The sequence below is a fragment of the Rhipicephalus sanguineus genome, chromosome 11 (assembly GCF_013339695.2).
Source record: "Rhipicephalus sanguineus isolate Rsan-2018 chromosome 11, BIME_Rsan_1.4, whole genome shotgun sequence".
Classification (NCBI taxonomy): Eukaryota; Metazoa; Arthropoda; class Arachnida; order Ixodida; family Ixodidae; genus Rhipicephalus; species Rhipicephalus sanguineus.
The window spans coordinates 119,535,429-119,551,193 of NC_051186.1; the positions used below are offsets into that span (position 1 = coordinate 119,535,429).

The 15,765-nt window shown below is 48.5% G+C and overlaps 1 protein-coding gene across 1 annotated transcript in view; it reads right to left on the minus strand.

The window, feature by feature from the left end:
• The window catches only part of LOC119373346 (uncharacterized), a 273,279-nt gene that overhangs the window by 234,513 nt on the left and 23,001 nt on the right, over nucleotides 1-15,765 (minus strand). Inside the window, exon 4 of the mRNA XM_037643982.1 lies at nucleotides 12,690-12,776. Within this exon, the coding sequence (XP_037499910.1) occupies nucleotides 12,742-12,776 (35 nt within the window). The 3' untranslated portion in view covers nucleotides 12,690-12,741. Of the gene's footprint in view, nucleotides 12,777-15,765 lie in introns of the transcript that reaches the window.

Here is a 15,765-nt window from a genome sequence, read left to right on the forward strand (position 1 = left end):
TCGTGACGTTGACGAAGACAGCAGTCGGCCTTTGCAGGGTGAAACTGTTTATTTGGCCGAACTTGTGGCCGGAAAATGAGAACTAGAACTACAGCAATACACGCTGTACAATGATTGCGGCGAACAGGGCGTCGTCCGTCGATGAACTGACAAGCGGTGAAGCGCGTCGGCATTTAAACATGTGCCGTCGAATATTCCAGCGTTATCGCTGGCTGTCGCGCAAATTCTAGAATAAGCTCGAGTGTGCGCGTCTTGCGCGCAATCTTAACAAAACGATCTACAATGATCGGGAAGCTTCTCGAATGATGAGGCGCGGTTCGCGATGGGCGTTGCTGACAGTCTTTGTGGGCGAAAACCGAATAAAGCAAAAGTGATAATAGGAAACGCCCGTGGCAAAGCCCCCTCTGAAAAAGCATCGTCCCGATGCTTAAAGCAGAACAGGCCAATGCATACAACAATAAATAACAAGAATAAAGCAACAAAGTACAACAAACAATAAGCACAAGCAAGAAAGTAGAATAATAAAGCAAAATGACAGTCCTCAGATTCGCTAACGCGCGTAATATGGTTTACGGCGCACGACATGGACGACTTCAGGTCGTGCACGGCGCCGCTGAGAGTTCGTAATGCCGTCAGGGACAACCTCGTAGTCGAGTGCGCCGAGGCGTCGAAGTACCCTGTACGGTCCGAAGTATCGTCGAAGAAGCTTCTCGCTCAGTCCGCGTCGTCGTATTGGCGTCCAGACCCAGACACGGTCGCCGGGCTGGTACTCGACGAAGCGTCGAAGATTGTAGCGACGGCTGTCGGTGTGCTGCTGGTTCTTGATGCGCAGGCGGGCCAGCTGTCGAGCATCTTCTGCACGTTGTAAGTAAGCGGCGGCGTCGACATTTTCTTCGTCGGTGACGTTGGGTAGCATGGCGTCGAGCGTCGTCGCCGGGCTCCTTCCGTAGACCAACTTGTACGGCGTCATCTGCGTCGTTTCTTGGACGGCCGTGTTGTAAGTGAAGGTCACGTACGGAAGGACGGCGTCCCACGTCTTGTGCTCAACGTCGACGTACATGGCGAGCATGTCGGCGATGGTCTTATTTAGACGCTCGGTGAGGCCATTGGTCTGCGGGTGGTAGGCGGTGGAGCGGCGGTGGCTCGTCTCGCTGTACTTGAAGATCGCCTGAGTTAGGTCCGCAGTAAAGGCGGTACCTCTGTCAGTGATAAGGACCTCTGGGGCGCCATGACGCAAAACGATGTTCTCCACGAAGAACTTGGCTACCTCGGCGGCACTGCCTATGGGCAAGGCCTTTGTCTCGGCGTAGCGGGTGAGGTATTCAGTCGCTACGACGTTCCATTGTTGCCGGAAGTGGACGTCGGGAACGGCCCCAGTAGGTCCATCCCGATTTGCTGGAACGGCCGGTGAGGTGGTTCGATTGGCTGCAGAAGTGCCGCTGGCCTAGTCGGCGGTGTCTTCCGTCGCTGGCAATCTCGGCAAGTCTTGACGTAGTGGGCGACGTCGGCAGCAAGGTGTGGCCAGTAGTATTTTTCCAGTATTCTGGCGAGCGTGCGGGAAACACCGAGGTGTCCAGCCGTCGGGTCGTCGTGTAGGGCCTGGAGGACTTCTGGTTGCAATGATGAGGGCACGACAAGAAGGTAGTCCGTTCGAAGTGGCGAGAAGTTCTTTTTCAGGAGAACGCCGTTCTGTAAGAAAAACGACGGCAGTCCTCGCTTGAATACCTTCGGAACAACGGCGGTCTTGCACTCGAGGTACTCCATAAGGCCTCCCAGTTCCGCGTCGGCTCGTTGCCTTTCGGAGAAGTCGTCGGCACTTATACTTCCGAGGAAGCAGTCATCGTCGTCGTCTTGCGGCGGTGCGTCGACGGGGGCACGAGAGAGGCAGTCGGCGTCAGAGTGTTTTCGTCCGGACTTGTGCACGACGGTAGTGCCGAATTCTTGAAGCCTCAGACTCCATCGTGCGAGACGACCTGAAAGGTCCTTCAAGTTAGCTAGCCAACATAAGGCGTGATGGTCACTGACAACTTTGAAGGGCCTGCCATAGAGGTAGGGGCGAAACATTGACGTAGCCCAGATGATGGCAAGGCATTCCCTTTCTGTTGTGGAATAGTTGGCTTCCTCCTTGGATAATGACCGGCTAGCATAACTGATAACCCTTTTAAGCCCATCAGTTTTTTGCAGAAGGACGGCACCGAGTCCTAGGCTGCTTGCGTCAGTGTGTATTTCCGTATTGGCGCGATCGTCGAAATGCGCAAGTATTGGTGGCGTCTGCAGGCGTCGTTTAAATTCCTCAAATGCTTGCACTTGCTCTGTTTCCCACCTGAATTCCACGTTAGCCTTCGTGAGAAGCGTCAGTGGCTCGGCGATGCGTGAAAAGTTTTTGACGAAGCGCCTGTAATAGGCGCATAAGCCGAGAAATCGGCGCACTGCCTTCTTGTCGGTGGGAGGCACGAAGTCGGCGATGGCAGCTGTTTTCCGCGGGTCTGGGCGCACTCCAGATTTGCTGATCACATGACCCAAAAACAAGAGCTCGTTGTACGCGAATCGGCACTTTTCTGGCTTCAGGGTCAGTCCAGAGGCCTTGATTGCTTGAAGTACTGCCTCAAGCCGCCGGAGATGCTCGTCGAATGTTGAGGAAAACACGACGTCGTCGTCCAAATACACAAGGCACGTCTGCCACTTCAATCCGGCCAGCACGGTGTCCATGACGCGCTGGAACGTCGCAGGTGCCGAGCAAAGACCGAAAGGCATGACCTTGAACGCAAAGAGGCCGTCGGGCGTTAGGAAAGCGGTCTTTTCTCGGTCTCTTTCGTCTATTTCGATCTGCCAACAGCCGGTCTTGAGGTCCATCGACGAAAAGTACGTCGCGTTGTGTAGTCGATCTAAGGTGTCGTCTATTCGTGGGAGGGGGTACACGTCTTTCTTCGTGATTTTGTTCAGGCGCCGATAATCAACGCAGAAGCGCAGTGTCCCGTCCTTCTTCTTCACTAACACCACGGGTGACGCCCACGGACTCTTGGACGGCTGGATGACGTTGTCGCGTAGCATCTTGTCGACTTGTTTCTTTATCGCGTCGCGCTCTCGAGTCGAAACTCTGTAGGGGCTCTGACGGAGGGGCCTCGCACTTTCCTCCGTTATAATTCGGTGTTTCGCCGCCGGACTTTGTCGAATTCGTGATGACGACGAGAAGCAGTGCTTGTATTGCAGGAGCAGGGTTTGCAGCTGGTCTTGCTTGACCTTCGGAAGGCTCGGGTTGACGTCGAAATCTGGTTCGGGACCTCGATTCGTCGAAGCAGGTTCGGCAGCATCGAAGAGCGCTAAAGCATTGCTGGCGGCCACACATTCGTCGATGTAGGCGACCGTCGTACCAATGTTGAGGTGCCTATATTCGTGGCTGAAGTTTGTCAGCACTACCTTTGCTCTACCGTCACGGAGTTCGGCTATACCTCTTGCGACGCAAATTTGACGGTTCAGGAGTAGTTGCTGATCGCCCTCGATGACGCCTGAAATGTTCGCAGGTTTTTCGGTGCCGACGGAAATAATGACGCTGGAGCGCGGCGGAACGGTCACCTGCTCTTCTATCACATTCAATGCATGATTCCCTGGCATCGCGTAGGGCGGGAGCGCTTTGTCTGAGGTTAGCGTTATCGACTCAGACCTCAGGTCGATGACGGCGCCGTGGTCACTTAGGAAGTCCATTTCAAGTATCACATCCCTAGAGCAATTTTGCAGGATTACAAAGCTCGCAGGATAAGTCCGGTTATTGATGGTGACTCTCGCCGTGCAGACACCAATCGGCGTTATCAGGTGGCCTCCAGCTGTCCGGATTTCGGGTCCACTCCCAGCGGTCTTTACTTTCTTCAGCTTGGTAGCGAACGGTCCACTGAAGACAGAATAGTCGGCTCCGGTGTCGACGAGAGCTGTGACGCTGTGGCCGTCGATAAGAACGTCGAGGTCGCTAGTTCGTCGTCTTGAGTTGCAGTTAGGTCGTGGCGTCGGGTCACGGCTTCGTCGGTTTGTTCCGCTGCTTCCCCTGTGCGTCGTCAGGTCTACTTCGGTCTGCGAGGTTTCGTCGTGAAGGCTCCGTCCGGTATGCGTCGTGTTGTGCAGGTCTCGTCGCGTTGTCGTCGGCAGCCGCGGAGGATCTTCGGCATTTCGTCGTACAGCAACCGCACCTCCATCGGTTGCTGCCCTTAGTTTCCCGGATACGGGCTAGGCGACCGGCCCTGGTTTGTGCCAGTGTACTGCCGGCGGTGCGGTGACATGTAGCGGCCGGGCGACGGCTAGCGGGAAGGTCGTCGTTCTTGCCACTGTGTTCCAGTGAGGTAGTCATCGATGTCGCGGGGCCGTTCGCCTGGCTGCGGGCGCGGCGCGTTGACGGCGAATCCGCGTAGCCCCATCTGACGGTACTGGCAGCGGCGGTACGTATGGCCGGCCTCCCCGCAGTGGTAGCAGAGGGGGCGGTTGTCAGGGGCGCGCCAAACGTCGGTCTTCCTTGGGGCGTAGCGCGGGGCACAGCGCTGGGCGACAGGATGACGGTGGGGCGTTGGTGGTGATGGCGGCGGCGGCGGCGGCGGCGTCTGGCGGCAGAACTGCTGCGGCGGTGCGGCGTCTTGACGTGGACGAGGAGCGGGGGCGTTGCGCCGGGCTGCTGCAGCATAGTTCATTGCTTGCAGCTGCGGCTGCGCTGCATCGGGGGTGCCCAGCGACTGCTGGATTTCCTCGCGGACCATGTCGGCGATCGAATCCACTTGAGGCTGCGCTGAAGGCAACAGCTTGCGCAGCTCCTCCCGCACTATCGCTCTGATGGTTTCCCGTAGATCGTCGGTGCCTAGCGAGTGCGCTTTGGTGTAGACTGTCGACAGGGTTGAGCGGTTGTATTGTTTCGTCCTAATCTCGAGGAATTTTTCAATTGTTGTAGCCTCCTTTAGGAATTCGGTGACAGTTTTTGGTGGGTTCCGCATCAATCCTCCAAAGAGGTCTTGTTTCACTCCCCGCATAAGGAAGCGGACCTTTTTTTCCTCAGGCATGGCAGCATCGGCCAGGCGGAAAAGTCGCGTCATCTCTTCCGTGTAGATAGTGACCGTCTCATTCGGTAGCTGTGCTCTTGTCTCCAGCAAAGCAGCGGCCTTTTCCTGCCGGACGATGCTCGCGAAGGTATTGAGGAACGTCGTCCGAAAGAGGTCCCAGGATTGAAGGCTCGATTCATGGTTTTCGAACCACGTCTTCGCGGCGTCTTCTAAGTAGAAGTAGACGTGGCGCAGCTTCTCTTCTGTGTCCCAGTGGTTGAAGGTGGCGACTCGCTCGTACGTCTCCAGCCAGCTCTCCGGGTCTTCAAACGACGATCCACGGAAAGTCGGTGGCTCCCTTGGTTGTTGCATCACTACCGTTGTAGGTGGCAGGGGGTCTGTCATCGTCTCGGCGGTCGATGTGACGGTATTCGGCTGCCTGGCGTTTTCGGCAAGGAGCCCGTACTCTGGTTGTTGTCCCTTCTACCGGCGGCTGGTTCGAGGAACCGGGTTGTCCTTAGAGTCGTCTTCTTCGCGGCTTGGGCTTGGGTCAGCGCTCCACGGTGGCGTCCGGATCATGAAGCAGCACCTCCACCAGATGTCACGTGGTCGTGACGTTGACGAAGACAGCAGTCGGCCTTTGCAGGGTGAAACTGTTTATTTGGCCGAACTTGTGGCCGGAAAATGAGAACTAGAACTACAGCAATACACGCTGTACAATGATTGCGGCTAACAGGGCGTCGTCCGTCGATCAACTGACAAGCGGTGAAGCGCGTCGGCATTTAAACATGTGCCGTCGAATATTCCAGCGTTATCGCTGGCTGTCGCGTAAATTCTAGAATAAGCTCGAGTGTGCGCGTCTTGCGCGCAATCTTAACAAAACGATCTACAATGATCGGGAAGCTTCTCGAACGATGAGGCGCGGTTCGCGCTGGGCGTTGCTGACAGTCTTTGTGGGCGAAAACCGAATAAAGCAAAAGTGATAATAGGAAACGCCCGTGGCTATATTTTTCGGCTTCCATGCCGGTTAAGGAGAGACCAAGAAACATTACTACATAGATTGCGGCTGGATGTTGCATATACACGAAGATACCTTTGCAAGATTGGGCAGGAGCGAAACCCTAACTGCGGTGTGTGTCACACGTCTGAAACTATTCACCGCATTCTGTGCGTGTGCCCTCAATACGCGACCGAAAGACAATCCCTTAAGTGCGTCGTAGATCGTCTGGCCAACCGACCATTTTCGGAGGAGAAGCTTTTAAGTTCTTGGGAACATGCAGACCAGGCCCAACGAAGTTTACAGTGCCTCTTGAGATTTCTCAGCAATACAGGTTTAGGTGCTCGTCTTTAGAGCATGTGCGGTATAAAGACTTTCGCGCGTGTCCTCTCTCCGTGTAAGACAGTGTGTACAGTGACTAATTCCATACTGAAACGTTCCGTACGCCATTCCAATAATTCCGTATGTTTTCGTAAGAATCTTACGGAAATACATGGAAACCATATAGGAAATATACGGAAAACATATGGATTCCGTATGAAAAATATGGAATTATTGGAATGGCATACCGAAGGTTTCTGTAGGGTTGTGCCATAACATAGTCCCCTATCATCATACCTCCCTCTTTCTCTTTCTTTCCCCTTCCCCCTTACTCCCGTGAGGTACTAGCAGGCTAGAAACCCGCTTTCCAGGCGAACCCCTTCTCCTTCTTGTCATTAAACATCTTCTTCCTTCTTCATCGAAAACCTGCATCTTACCCTCACCCTGCCCTTTTTTTGGATGGCATTAATGACAGAAATGTTAGGGTAGTCATGCGAGCACGTTATTTATTCGCATACACTGATGTGCGTAATTTAGGCACATAGAGCAAGCTCACAGATGGACCACGAGAGTACCGGCTGGACAGACAGACAGACAGACAGAAAGACAGACAGACAGACACACAGATAGATAGATAGATAGATAGATAGATAGATAGATAGATAGATAGATAGATAGATAGATAGATAGATAGATAGATAGATAGATAGATAGATAGATAGATAGATAGATAGATACGGTCGATGTGTGTGTAGTTCAACGAGAGATGCTTCATATTTAAGTAAAAACAATAACAAGGCAGAAGTTCCGAGAAAGATGAGGCCATAATGAGATGAATATTCTTGCACATGGGGTATCGCAGTAGCCAACGTTTCCACAAGTGGTCGTGTCTTGTTCAAGGCAACAATTGGATTTAAGAAAACAAGACCACTTTTCGACATGTTGGCTCGAGCGACACCGCCTGTTCAAGAATGTTCATATATTCTTATATAAATAGGTTCCCTTTTGTGGCAGTGGCGGTTGCATTTTCGATGGCGGCGAAAATGTTTGAGGCCCGTGTACTTAGATTTAGGTGCACGTTAATGAACCCCAGGTGGTCGAAATTTTCGGAGCCCTCCACTACGGCGTCTCTCGTAATCATATTATGATTTTGTGATGTTAAACCCGTGATATCATCATCATCATCATCATCATCATCATCATTATTATTATTATTATTATCTCCAAAACGTCCTGCTGATTGCGGTCCTATTGGAAAAGCTACATCAGCATGATAGCCTAGAAAACATTGGTTAGCTAGAATTACCGGGTGTGTAGTGGTTTTCCCAGGGCATGCAGACTCAAGAAAGCATGACTCCTGTTAGGCAACAAAAACACGTCTCGAAGACTGCAAACATATTTAGAGTGAATGTGAGTAGTTGACGTGCCTAATTTGGTTTGCTAATTACGTACAAAAACTGAATAAGCTTTTTTCCGGCACCGACTGGGTTTTGAGTCGCGGCCAGTTTGGCCAGTATCCATGCTGGTCCAATGCTTTATAAGTCCGCGTCTTATTTGGTGCCATAAGTAAAACGAATTGAGCGAAAACTGGCAGACTAGAAATATTTTACTGCGGAAAGATATTGCCTCAGAGAAGTATAACATATGAAATTCATAACAATATTGCTGGGAAGAGTCGATGAAATTTAGAATATAAATGATGATTCCCGAGTGATTACTGGTAGCTCGTCCACATTCGAAAAGGTACCGTGCTTCGCAATTCAAGTGTAATCACTGGCTTGCCGCCTCCGCGGTGGCCTAGGTGTTAGGGTGCTTTGATGCTGATCCAAGAGATGCTGGTTCGATCCCAGCCGTCTCGGTCGAACGTTGATGGAGGCGGAATGTCAGTGCCGTGTACTGGGCGAATTCAGTGCACGTTAAAGAACGCCACGTGGTCTAAACTATCCTGAGACGTCCACGACGCCGTCTCTCATAGACGAAGTCGCATTTGAACGTTAGGTCCGGTAAACCAACCAAACCATAATTGGCCTGCGTAGAGACTGCAGCTTCTATCACCACATGTGGACGCTGTAGAAAAGCGCACAGCATGGGCATGACATTTTTATGGCATGTTCAGAGTATCAAATCTCACGCCAAGTTACGCGAGCCAAAATATTACAGTTCTTAATTAGTTAACTGCGGATAACAAAGCAAGACACAGCTACGTGTTACATGTTGAAAGACCTGACAAAAATACCATGAATAACGATCTCCTTTATATGCGGTCGCTATAAAAAAAATGGTTTTTTTACCTTTGCCGGTAAGCGACGCTGTTTCGGCACGAACGCTTCTTACTATAATCGAGAGCACGTATGTTACGTTGAATAACCGTTTGTGTCGAACCTCGAGTTCCAGCTGCTACAGTTCCCTGCGCCAGCCTATTCTTTACTTCTTTACCGAGTAGGGTGTTCGTCTTTCAGTTACCAATCGATGACAACGAGGCTATATAAAGGCAAAAAGGAGCAACCGTAGGTAGTTTTCAGCTTGGTTTTCTATTTCATTCCTGTCGCGTTGGGGGTATTGCCAAACGTCACGTCACCTAATCTCGTGAGTCAGTGTAAATTCCGATACCGCACTTCTGTCGCTTTTGCTGTTACATTTATCTGGTAACAACAAGCCTGGATCTAAGCAACGCACGTGTAGCATGCTCTAAATGTCAGAATCGTTGCTTCCGCGATGATGGAGTATTGGATTTGGCAAGCGTGATGGAAGAAATGTCGACGTGGTGGCTGTAAGTCGTAACTGTGTGCAGAGACGCTTATAGCAACTTCAGCAAATGATATATATGGTACGTGATTAGAGCGAGTAGACATTACGCGTCATAATCATGAGCCAGGATTGAAAAGGGCGCCGGCCTTTCTTTTGCACTGTGATGAACTGCAGTCAAATTAGTGGTCTAGCTAAATGAAGATGCCTGATGCAGCAATGCACTGATTGAGTGCTTCGGTGACAGGAGTCTTGCATGCATTTACTACACAGCTGTGAAAAGTTATCATAATTGATTGAGCAAAAATAGTTTCTGTAGCGTTTCTTAGAACTGGAGTAGCTATTCAGCAGTTGTACTCTTCTGTCTGCAGAGTTTCCTAAAATTTGCACCTGCTGCTTCCACAGAAAACTCATTGTACGCTTACTTGCCAACTCATTGTACGCTAACTTGGTAGTCATTGCGGTCTAAAAATAGCACTGCCTAGAAGCTAACGTGAATAATGTAGTGCTCCAAAGAATCTTGAAATGACTTCTTTAGTAAGCACTTGTTCATGAGCAGCGCGCGGATCAAATGCTCACCCTACAGCTACTTTCTAGACACTCAGCATAATATACATGAAAACATAATCAGGGCTCTACTCGCGAGTATTATTTCCATATTCATTCATTTATTCTTTAGTTTATTTCAAGCTACTTTGCTGCATATAGAAAAACGTGTGCAGCACTGAGCTCATAATTATCGTTATTCGCACTTCGCGGTTGCTTTTCGTGTGGCATGTAATTCTAGGCTAAAGAGACAGCTTCTAGTCGCTGTCTTGCATAGAAAATAATTTTCTTTTGCGCGAGTGCCCTTAAAGAAATATTTTAACCTTTACTTAGGCGATTTATTGCATATTTTATATATAGCGGTGATGACCGCCGCCTTGACAGAATGCAAGTATTCGAGAAAAACTTCATCTTTGAATGCTATTCATCAGATACACTGTAACGCTATGATAACATGGGTCACATGTGAAAAAAAAAAGACATGATTATTCGGGCTCGCCGCTTCGTGTCCCATGTTATCGCATATAGAGCCATCTATGACTGGTAACGTGGGCGGTTTCACCCTGCTCTGCACTGAACAAGGTAAAAGGAAGGTGGGAAAGAGGAACGCGAAGCTTCGCACGCTTATGCGTCGCACCTCGTGTCGTATATGCATGACTACCTGTAGCTCTAGTAGCCTAAATTGGCAGTATTTTTGTGGGTGCTGTCGCTGTCTGTATGAAAGAAAATTGCGGTGAGTATTACATAATATTTTGAAATTATTTTTTATGTACAATCTGTATCTGTAAACGTACATTATCTTCTTTGATGACAGAGCTGAAGACACTTATCATGCACTTAGGATGAACCGGCCTGCCAAACACTTATGATGCGGTCATGGAGGATATGTGTGCATCCTATGAATGAACTCGATTAGAATTATTCACGCCTTCTACTTTTGCTTCATTCAGTAGATATGCATTCAACTTGGCCTGCTACAGCTTTGAGGATCTGCAAAGGCTGCTCGCGAGAGCCCAGGACGAGCCTCGAGCAAGAGGCATTCTGCACTAAAGAGACTGTTTCCATGCTTCATCCTTGAAATAAAGCTGAGTGTTCCCTCTGTCTCTCTAGCTTGCGTCTTGGTTAACTAGTTTTTGCCTGTTATCGGTGCTCCATGCGGCAGAACAACACCAACGCTCTCTTAGCCCTCTCAGCCTCGTATCCGCCTTACGTTCAGAGTTTCCAAAAGGTAAGGCCGTTCGGGTTGTTTTCACCCATTACGTTTGAATTTACCGCATGGAAAATGGCATTCGTTCAGGAACAAAAAGTATTTACCTACATGATTTATTAGAAATAAAAATTCAGAGTCCTTCCACAAGGTAAAGAGAGAAGCCAGCGGTTGCGGCTTCAGATGGTTTTCGTGCCCTTCGCGCATCTCTGCGCTTTGGCGCTCCTTCGATTTCCGCTATTTTTCCTGAAAGCGAACGACACATGTCCGTCCTTATAGCGAGTTCAAAGGGCAACTGCTGTTGGTAGCGCAAGCGCGATCTCTGCGGCATGAGACAAAGGGGCATAGCGATTGGTGGAAGTTCCAGCGCCGAGTAGCGCGACACTGGAGAAAGAGCCATTGACCATGGCGAGGGGACGAATGACACGTGTAGCGATGGACACCTCTACTGAGGGGGGCGAGGCCGAAGGACGCCGAAAATTGTTGTGGTATGTGTCGGTTTGTCCGCGGACGCAGTCCGCCAGAACCTACCCACATACTGCATCGCTGGAAAAGGTGATGCGAAATTATACTAATGCTAAAGCAAGGTTACTAAACACCTTCGAAGCCAACCGCTCTCTCTCTCTCTCTCTCTCTATATATATATATATATATATATATATATATATATATATATATATATAGAGAGAGAGAGAGAGAGAGAGAGATTTATCGATAGATAGACTGTTTCATACGTATCGCTCCACATTATACATGAAAAAATCCGTAAAACGGGGGTGGGTATTAGAGCCGACGTTTCGGCAAGGTGACTTGTCTTCATCAAGGCTAGAGCTGTCATCGCAAGCTTTCATCTTGCACTGCCTGCCATTTTTTTGGATTTCCACATTATTGATGGTATTCACCCAACGTTGCTACTGGAATGTCCACCTTTGTGAAAGAATACATATTAGCCAAGATTGAAGAATATACAATATCCAGGATTACAGGGCGATATCTTACACCAGTGTCAAACAGTCGCTTTTGATCGCGATCACGCCTGATCCGCATCAAATTTCTCGATCGCGATTGCCTTCTTTACGTAAGCTGCAGAAGGGAGCCAATCGCTGTTGAGCAATTTGATCAGCATTGGGTTTAGTCGCAATCAGTAGTGCTACGTGTGACACCGGTATTAGATTACTTTGTTTCTGAAGAGCGCCACATAATATTTTGCCGCATACCTAGTGCTCAAAGTGAGTATGAACTGTTTAGTATATTTAATCGCCATGTTCACTCCATTGAATCTCAGTTTTCGGCACGTACATACTTGCAATTAAATACGAGGTAGTTTTAGAATGGCGTACGCAAAAATAGCATTGATTGGGTACGCCCGCAATTTCCATCAGTTTACGGAGGCCCGCAAAAGAGTTGCGTATGACGCGTGCGCAGTGGCGACAAAAGCTAACGCAAGGCGTTGCGTACCCAATTATAAAATTTGCGATTGTCGCAAGGTGACATTGAGCATGATGATTTACGAAGGAAGATTTGATCAGATGTCACAAACAGTGACTTAGGTTGGCTAGGCAGTTAGCTTTAAGCGTTTTTCTTCCAACAAAACAGAACCATACCCTGTGGAACTACCCGTGGACTCACCAATGACGGATGATAGCAGTTCAATGCTTAGTCACAAACAGAGACATAGGCAGCAGGGACGTAGCCAGGGCGGGTTTGAATCCCCCAACCCCCCCCTTGGCTACGCCCCTGATAGGCAGACACATAAATGTGCATTGAGGTTTCTAAAAGTGTAAACATATATACATTCGTCATAAGACTGTCTGCATTCAGCAGGCAAAAGGCTATGGTCCCATAGAAGTTCTGTAAATGAGCATTTTTTAATTCTTTATTTAGATCACAGGTACCAGAGTCGATGTTGAATACTATACGCAACGGCGTGTAGTGGGATGGCAACGTGCTGAAAGGCAAAAGTATATTTAACATAAACAAGGTAACAATCGAACATCGGAATCTTTCTCATACTTCATACGATTTTATGGAATAAGCCATCTTAGCAGAATATACCGAGGAAATATCGAGAAGCTTGCGAGCTTGCGAAAATATTGCCTTTATATCAACTAATACAGCCTACACATATTGGATTATAGCATTGTTTACTATGTTAACGTGTTCGTTTGGGCTGGCTATCATATGCTCCTAAATTGAACAACCGTCCCAATGACGGGAAAGGACGGGACTAGCAAAGACGAATTTTCAAGGCGAATAGCGCTTTGTGAGTCTGAGAGCGATGTTTTCATGCTTTGGATGGTTTCCTACTAGTTGTGCCCACTTAACATTCAACTGTGCCACCGAGGAAGCACTGTTTAGATGGCTAGCTTTGGAGTAGCATCCGAAAGCACATCATTGCAGCATTTAATTCGTGCTAATATAGCTCGTATATTGTCCGGCTAGGGAGAGGTCATGTTTTAAATAGCTTATGTAACAACAACTTAGGGAGACTGTTATCGAAAGTCGCGACCTCCGAGGCTCACGAACGCTCATCTTAGAATGCTTACGTGCGCTGAAGTTGCACTACACTTCTGTTTGCACATTTGACCGGACACTTGCAAACAAACCAAAGTGGAGTTAATACTCGGCAAAAGACTTTGCTCGATACCAAAGATAAGTTTACACAATAATTTTTTATCTGTCGGCATAGACAAGAAACGAAGAGACAGCACGGCAACGAGCATGAACCTACTTCTAGATGCGAAGCATCTCTTGCTCGGGTCTATGTCCCGTGGCGTCGACGTCCGCACTCACACTACGCATGCGCAACTTTCCTCCTTCCCTCTCCCCAACAGCTGCGCGTTACTTTCTCCACTTCTCTCCTACCCCATGCTTGCGCTTCTGCGTTCTCGCTTCTGCTCTCGCGGCGCATGCGCTACTCTCCTCCTCAGTCTCCTCTCCTTCAAGTGTGAATATACAGCGGTAGAGCGCTGCGCGCGTTCAGTTCAGCGCTTGCTTCGGTTCACTCCGCTTGACTCCGTTGATGCTTCGGATGAACTGTGATGCTCCGATAAAGTGTGATGCGGGCTCGACATGCCGAAATTCTCTCCTGCGCAACGCCGCGATGAGCGCCAGCGCATGCGCGTCCTCCCCCCCCTCTCTCCTCTCCTACGATGCCCCCCTCTCGCGCGCCTGTCGACCGCATTCCCCGCTCGCCCTGTGAGAATTAACGGCCAGGCTTGAGGGAAGACACGACGCGCGTAGCGTTCCTCTTCGCGTTCCACGACGCGAGGTCGGTAGCATGCCCGAGGCCGGTAGCATGCCCAACGAACGCCAACGGAACGCGATCGTGCAAGTGCTCCGGCTTCGCATGGCTTCATGGTCCCCTTTCGATATTCGATAACGCACTCAATACAAGATAAATAATGATTGGGGATATATCACTGCCCTAGAACAGTGGCCATTCGCAGGAAGACATTTCTGGTGAAAGAGAGTGCGCAGGTAATTTTTAAGCAGGATGTGAAATGCCACACGAAGTAGATCGGTATAGACAGTTTTGGAATGGTCTTGTGACGTTTTTCGCGTAAACATTGAACGCAGGGACGCTTTCTTATATTTCGGGTTTTGAGAATACAAAGGTTCGGTAGCATGTTGCAATCTCTGTAACACTTGAAGGCAAAAGTGTGCTGCGCATTTGGAAATGAAATAGCTTGTACAATTGGGGACCAGAGTTCTTGAAAGACATAAACAGGCGCAGTGTGAGATACACACATTAAATTATCTAGAATTTCTCAATCGATTGCATTGTTTCCCTCATGAAGCTTCCTCACCTCGTGAAGCACATCACGTGGTGCTACGCTACATACGTGACCGACCCACCTTTGACCAAGCGAAGATGTCCTGATGACATCAACACGCGACGTCATAATGGTATCAAAAATTTCTACTATCTGTGATATCACAGGAAGACATCATCAGTGACGTAGGTCACGTGGGTTTTTTTACAACTTCATTTGCTTGCCATGTTTCGCTCGAAGGTCCCCTCAACGAGGCTTGAGGATTTCGCCTCTAAATTTACTTCAAATTTCAGTTATATTACGCTAAAGCTGCTAAATTGATTACGATATAAATTAAGCCTGTTGAATTGAGAATAAATTTTTTAAATACTCGTACTTTTCTGTAGCTACAAAAGTTTTTAGGAATCGTTTTTTGACTGTCGTGCTGGCTCATTATTGGGTACTCTTTTGTATCATTACAGGAAGACATCAGTGATATGAAAGGGTACCAAGTCCCGTAACGAACATGTAACATTTGGTTGATAGAGATAAAACAAACATAATGATGTAACTATAAATTGGTGCCCTGTGAAACGTATCAGCTGTTAATTCAAGTACTGTCAGAAATTACTAAACGACAAATTAATGAATTTAAACTTCGACAAAAGGGCTGAAAGAATAGACTATTCCAAAATTGCATAATGATGTACCCCAGGCGAAAGATCATATTGTTTTCGGCCCGCACAGGAAGAAGAGTGGTTAAATCCTTATTCTGGGTAGGATTATCGTTATGTAAAAAGAATTTGATGCAATGACGATAATGTTGTTTGTTTTCTTCAATACTTCACACAAATTCGCTTTTGTACATCACTTCCGTCTACCGGTATTTTCTTACTTATAAAGTACCACTTGCAGAGTATTGTCTTCTGCACCTATCAAGTAAGGCTTTCTTCCGCAGATATCACAACAAAAGCGTTCCATACTTGTTTCGAGAAAAGGCATGGAATTTCGAATAGAGAGGCCGTTGAAGATATTGCAGACAAAGGGGTGGAATAGGTTTCAAACAGGAGAAAATGCCTCAGACAGGCTGGCCTAACGTTTCAATAGGAGGACCTATCTTTGTCAAAGGCGCCCTGTCATCCTTGGCGTGTTAGTTTTAAAGGGTTAGTGATGACGTCATGT